Source organism: Nanorana parkeri, unplaced genomic scaffold, assembly GCF_000935625.1.
Source record: "Nanorana parkeri isolate BGI_ZX_2015 unplaced genomic scaffold, ASM93562v1 scaffold2899, whole genome shotgun sequence".
Lineage (NCBI taxonomy): Eukaryota > Metazoa > Chordata > Amphibia > Anura > Dicroglossidae > Nanorana > Nanorana parkeri.
The window spans coordinates 81,665-88,892 of NW_017309167.1; the positions used below are offsets into that span (position 1 = coordinate 81,665).

Below are 7,228 nucleotides of genomic sequence, written 5' to 3' on the forward strand. Positions count from 1 at the left end.
TGACGCGATCGGCCTCAGTACGGGGGGGGCGGCGTTGCTGTTTTGCCTAGGGCAGCAGCATTTGTAAATACACTGCTGGTGGGGACGTTCGTGACCCGCCGACGTGAATCCCCTGTGAGCCGTGCCGACTTTAAAGGCACAGGCTCCTCCCACAAATCCAGGCTAGCCTGCGGCCAGCCTTCAAACTTAACCATTTCGGCATTTCTAACATAAGAGATACGTCCTAAAAATAACCCTTTACCATGTTACCATAGCTTCTAGGACGTATCTCCTATGTCCAGCTTCTCTCCCCCCACTGCTATTACCAGCAACGAGAACATAACCACCAGTAATTGCTTTGTAGACAGTCTGCACATGTCACTGAGAACATACAATGTATCCGTGTATTGTTTCATCGTATTACATACAATGTATCCATGTATTGTTTCATCGTATTACATACAATGTATCCGCGTATTGTTTCATCGTATTACATACAATGTATCCGTGTATTGTTTCATCGTATTACATACAATGTATCCGCGTATTGTTTCATAGTATTACATACAATGTATCCGTGTATTGTTTCATCGTATTACATACAATGTATCCGTGTATTGTTTCATCGTGTTACATACAATGTATCCGTGTATTGTTTCATCGTATTACATACAATGTATCCGCGTATTGTTTCATCGTATTACATACAATGTATCCGTGTATTGTTTAATCGTGTTACATACAATGTATCCGTGTATTGTTTCATCGTGTTACATACAATGTATCCGTGTATTGTTTCATCGTGTTACACACAATGTATCCGCGTATTGTTTCATCGTGTTACATACAATGTATCCGTGTATTGTTTCATCGTGTTACATACAATGTATCCGCGTATTGTTTCATTGGATTACATACAATGTATCCGTGTATTGTTTCATCGTATTACATACAATGTATCCGTGTATTGTTTCATCGTATTACATACAATGTATCCGTGTATTGTTTCATCGTGTTACATACAATGTATCCGCGTATTGTTTCATCGTGTTACATACAATGTATCCGTGTATTGTTTCATCGTATTACATACAATGTATCCGCGTATTGTTTCATCGTATTACATACAATGTATCCGCGTATTGTTTCATCGTATTACATACAATGTATCCGCGTATTGTTTCATCATATTACATACAATGTATCCGTGTATTGTTTCATCGTATTACATAAAATGTATCCGCGTATTGTTTCATCGTATTACATACAATGTATCCGTGTATTGTTTCATCGTGTTACACACAATGTATCCGCGTATTGTTTCATCGTGTTACATACAATGTATCCGTGTATTGTTTCATCGTATTACATACAATGAATCCGCGTATTGTTTCATCGTATTACATACAATGTATCCGCGTATTGTTTCATCGTATTACATACAATGTATCCGCGTATTGTTTCATCGTGTTACATACAATGTATCCGTGTATTGTTTCATCGTATTACAATAAATGTATCCGTGTATTGTTTCATCGTATTACATACAATGTATCCGCGTAGTGGTTCATTGTATCTCCTATTTCCCTCATACAGCATGGGGAGTGTGACATGTGATCTGCATATGACTTCAGTTGCTGTAAATAAACCTTACATGTTATCGATCACGCCTGATTGTTGATCGGTCAGTTAGGTCCCAACCACCAAACAATATACAGGGCACGCATTCCGCATAGGAGCGGCATCAGCTGCCTCTAGACATGAGGTGCCAGCGCGTGTCATCAAACGTTTGGGTAGGAGGAACGCCTCATGTTACAATCAGGGCCGGATTTACCCTCCCCGCCACCCCAGGGTCGGGTTCCGCAATGCTTTCCCGAAGCCGGGCTAAATGTAGAAAGCAACTTACCGCCAGGCGGCCGGAACTTCATGTTTCGGGCGTCGGGGGATTCCACAGACGCTGCCGCCCCTCTGCCGGGACCTCGTGGCCTTGTGGGGAATGCGGGCCTGGTTACAATAGATACATTCCGAACTCTCATGACCAAATGGCTTCGGCCTTCCCCAAGCCAGCAGAATAATGTGGTTACGTATTATCTTGTTGTGTGTTACAGCAAGTTCCCTTTCATGTGATTTTTGCCCCCTTACTGCCCACCCGGACCATGGCCCACCCCAGGTCAGTAGGGTACAGCTGGCTCTGCCTCTATTGTCGGGATCTGCTTAGACACTATAACATTACAGGAGGACCGGGATAAAATAGGGGGAGGGGCGACCATATGGCAGATGAGGTTTGATGTTGAGAAGTGTAAAGTAATGCATTTTGGGGTTAAAAACAGACAATCAGATTACATATTAATGGGAACTCCACCAGGGAAGTCACAAATAGAGAAGGATTTGGTGGTCATAGTAGACCACAGATTGAACAATAGCATGCAATGCCGGGCCGCGGGACACACAGCGAGCAGAGTTCTGTCTTGTATTATAAATGGAATGTATTGTAGAGACAAATCTATAATTCTGCCACTTTATAGATCGCTGGTTCGGCCTCATCTGGGGTATATGGTCCAGTTCTGGTCACCAATCCACAGGAAGGACGTCCTTGAGCAGGAAATAGTCCAGAGAAGGGCAACTAAACTAATTAAAGGAGAACTACGAGGTGAGTGAAGCCTCATAGTTGGAGCCGATGTGTGACAATGAGACTGTCACAGGTCGGCTCAGTAGATCAGGAGGTGAGAGAACACATACCGGCGCTCGCTCACTTCTCGATCCTGTGCCTGCAGAGAGTGGTGCCTGTCACTCACGGATCCTGCAGGGATTCCACCCTCCTCCAGCGCTGACTGGCGGAACGGATGGGGAGGGGGCGGGTACAGCTGGCTCTGCCTCTAGATAGGCAGAGCCAGCTGTCACTCACGCAGCTGGGCGGATCCCGGCACAATTGTCGGGATCCGCTCCGGCTGCGGCGTCTCAGTATACCGCGAGCTGTAGCTCCCTATATACTGAGCCTAGGATGACGGGAGGACGCTAGTTTGTGTCCTCCCGTTACCCTAAGGAGAACTATGGGGGAAAGACCTGACCTCATAGCTCTCCTTTAAGGGGCTGGAGGACCTAACCTATGAGACAAGGGGGAGGGGATGGAGGACCAAAGCTATGAGACAAGGGGGAGGGGATGGAGGACCAAAGCTATGAGACAAGGGGGAGGGGATGGAGGACCAAAGCTATGAGACAAGGGGGAGGGGATGGAGGAGCAAAGCTATGAGACAAGGTTACTAAATCTAAACTTGTTCACGCTGCAAGTGAGGAGATTAGGGGGGGAGGGGACATGATCTTGATGTACAATGTTTGGTGGTGATGACAACATCAGCAATAAACGTTTTACTGTAAACTCCGTAACAAGGACTAGAGGCCGCCGCCTAAAACTGGAGGAGAAAAGACTTATCCACAAGGGTCGTCGGGGATTATTTTCAGTCACAGCGCTTACATTGTGGAACTCTCTGCCACAAGCAGTGGTGTCAGCTGAGAGTGTGGAATCATTCCAAAATCATTTAGATCCCTTCCTCAGAGACGGGACATACAGGGGGACAGGTACACTTATATACAGGACCACGCAGGGACTCGTGTACACACGCACAACACACACAGACACACACACACACGGGCAGACACACACACACACACACACACAGACACACACACACACAAAGGTTGGACTCGGTGGATCTGCGTCTTTATTCATCCTCCGATACTAAGTAACCATAAAAGGAAATGTACAATGTGTGTGACGTCCGATATAACGGCCAATCTTTGTTCTGGAAACATCATTTTAGTGTCATTTTATGTGACAAATTATAGAATAAAATGTATACTTTGTATTTACAGGAAGAAGAAGAAGAAGCTAACGCTGTGAAAGGAGAATACAATATATGTTTCTGTGGGACCCTTGTTAGAAGAAACGTAGCAACGTCTCGGGTCCACATGGGGTGTGCGGGGTTAGGAGGACGGCACACAGCGGTGACGGGAGGTACCAGAAACGTTATTGTCTGATCAGAGGCTGAAATTGGGGAAATTTCGGGGGGCGGAGCACAGGAAGTGTCAGCTGTGTGATCTCTGCGCAGTGATATCTCCTCCGCCGATGCTGCGAAATACTAACAGAGGGGAACGCGAGCTGCAGGAAGTGCCTGAAACTAGTATAAGGGGGTGTTTCCTGTCATAGTCAGCCCCCCCTAAAAGAACCAACAATATAACTGAGGAGGAGAGAGGGACCACTGAGGAGGAGAGAGGGACCACTGAGGAGGAGAGAGGGATCACTGAGGAGGGGAGAGGGACCACTGAGGTGGGGAGAGGGAGCACTGAGGAGGAGAGAGGGACCACTGAGGAGGAGAGAGGGATCACTGAGGAGGAGAGAGGGAGCACTGAGGAGGGGAGAGGGAGCACTGAGGAGGAGAGAGGGATCACTGAGGAGGGGAGAGGGAGCACTGAGGAGGGGAGAGGGACCACTGAGGTGGGGAGAGGGAGCACTGAGGAGGAGAGAGGGACCACTGAGGAGGAGAGAGGGATCACTGAGGAGGGGAGAGGGAGCACTGAGGAGGGGAGAGGGACCACTGAGGAGGAGAGAGGGACCACTGAGGAGGAGAGAGGGACCACTGAGGAGGGGAGAGGGATCACTGAGGAGGGGAGAGGGACCACTGAGGAGGGGAGAGGGAGCACTGAGGAGGGGAGAGGGACCACTGAGGAGGAGAGAGGGACCACTGAGGAGGAGAGAGGGACAATCCTTACAAATGAGGGACAGTTGGGAGTATTGCTTAAAGTGTATTTCCAGGCAGAACGTGTTCCTTACTCTTGGATGGCGTGGGGAAGGATTAGATCCTGTGTTGGGATTTTACTGCTATCTGCCTTAGGAGAGATTTCCTCTCACTTCCTGTTCTGGCGACAAGGGGAACTCTGCAACAGCAGCACAGACAGATATAGAACACTTTTAGAGAAGGGGGAGACAAGAACCTCTGTCAGATTTGTGTCCCTGTTGGAGATTTCCCGCCGCTTCCTGTTTGATGAAACCGTGGTCGGCAGGACAGGAAGTGAGGGGAAATCTCTCTTACGGAACCCCCGATAACTGTAAAAAATGTGACCACAATCTTCTTCTTTCCCCACTCCATCCAAAACATAGAAGACAAGTTACGTTGGCGTACCCCGGAAATGTCGGGGCGCGGCAGTGTCAGAATGGCAGTTGCTGTAGCTGGCGGCAGGTGAGACTACATTAGAAATGGGTCAGCGCGGCTCGGTGACACCCATCCTGATTGGACGCGCATTGCGCCGCTGAGACTATCCTACAAGCGAGTGATGCGTCCTCATGTGGATGACGGTGGGCACGGATTGGTTGTCTCGGGACGCTGCTCAGTATTCATTGAGCGGAGCATAGCCCTGGGCCTGGGGCATCATGGGGACGCTGCTCAGCATGGTGGTCTGTGCGATGGTGACCGTGGACCCGTTACCCCTCCGGCGGATCTCGCGGGCGATCTGGCACCAGGTGCAGGAGTAGCAGCAGCAGGAGCGGACGCAGTCGTCGCAGATGGAACCCTGAAAGGAAGCAGATGAAACGCGGGCGTCAAAAAATCGCGGTCCCAGAGCATGAGCCCCATTATTTGTAATGATGGCCCTGTGTGTATGATTACATGTGAAGGGATATTTATGGACCTATACGGGTTGGACTTGATGGACTAATGTCTTTATTCAACCCCAAATACTATGTAACCTGTCTGATCCGGGTATATTGGCCGCATGAAAGTTCGCACTTTCGACACATCACCGGTGTCCGGACTGCCGGTGGCATTACTTGGCTGAAATACATCAATTCATTTATATTATATAGATTTATGATGAATGGAAAGGATAATTGCAGTCACCGGAACCCGTCATGTCAGTCTGGGGGAAGCGGCCGTATATTTCATCTGCGTTCATCTCAGCTGACCAGGAGCTGAGAGTTCTCCATTTCCATGTGTATGGTGATTTCCCCGAGCATGGTGTTACATGGCCGCCGCCTGCCCTCTTCACCGAGCATGGTGTTACATGGCCGCCGCCTGCCCTCATAATGTCATCCAAAGCAGAAACAATTCTCAAAATAACTCGCCCCTTACGCGTCAGGTCACGCTATGGATGTAATGCCGTATTGCGGGGAGGTCACATGGAAGGGTTCAGTCATTTTGGCCATCTTAAACTGGTTGTCATTGGATGAGATTTACAGAGAATCGCTGTGTGTATGGCCAGCCTATCAAATGCTGAGATACAGAGAATCTTCTATTATTCCGATGTGACCCTTCACCCCTTCACAATCATTACTTATATTGTAAAGCGCTGTGCAAACTATTGGCGCTATATAAATCCTGTATAATAATAATAATAATTACCTGCTGCAGGTCATACACAAATACAGGCCGCCGCCTGCCCTCTTCACCGAGCATGGTGTTACATGGCCGCCGCCTGCCCTCTTCACCGAGCATGGTGTTACATGGCCGCCGCCTGCCCTCTTCACCGAGCATGGTGTTACATGGCCGCCGCCTGCCCTCTTCACCGAGCATGGTGTTACATGGCCGCCGCCTGCCCTCTTCACCGAGCATGGTGTTACATGGCCGCCGCCTGCCCTCTTCACCGAGCATGGTGTTACATGGCCGCCGCCTGCCCTCTTCACCGAGCATGGTGTTACATGGCCGCCGCCTGCCCTCTTCACCGAGCATGGTGTTACATGGCCGCCGCCTGCCCTCTTCACCGAGCATGGTGTTACATGGCCGCCGCCTGCCCTCTTCACCGAGCATGGTGTTACATGGCCGCCGCCTGCCCTCTTCACCGAGCATGGTGTTACATGGCCGCCGCCTGCCCTCTTCACCGAGCATGGTGTTACATGGCCGCCGCCTGCCCTCTTCACCGAGCATGGTGTTACATGGCCGCCGCCTGCCCTCTTCACCGAGCATGGTGTTACATGGCCGCCGCCTGCCCTCTTCACCGAGCATGGTGTTACATGGCCGCCGCCTGCCCTCTTCACCGAGCATGGTGTTACATGGCCGCCGCCTGCCCTCTGGTGTAACTCACAGAACCAAGACTACTTCCCCAACCGGCTGCACCCAACTTACACGAATCCTGTATCTCTCGCGGACGGCGGCTCTCATGGCCATCGTTATGGGAGGGCAGATCCCGCTACAGCCGATGTATCCCATGAGGTTCGGGTCCATCAGTGGCAGGCAGATGCACTCTCCAAAATCACTGAACC

The 7,228-nt window shown here is 49.8% G+C and overlaps 1 protein-coding gene across 1 annotated transcript in view; it reads right to left on the reverse strand.

Moving 5' to 3' along the window:
• Positions 1-5,351: 5,351 nt before the first annotated feature.
• LOC108802497 (cornifelin homolog) overlaps positions 5,352-7,228 on the reverse strand; it is a 5,228-nt gene continuing 3,351 nt past the window's right edge. The window contains exons 2-3 of the mRNA XM_018574361.1: positions 7,092-7,221; positions 5,352-5,544 (exon numbers count right to left, since the gene is read on the reverse strand). Of these exons, the coding sequence (XP_018429863.1) occupies positions 5,362-5,544; positions 7,092-7,221 (313 nt within the window). The 3' untranslated portion in view covers positions 5,352-5,361. The remainder of the gene's footprint in view (positions 5,545-7,091; positions 7,222-7,228) is intronic.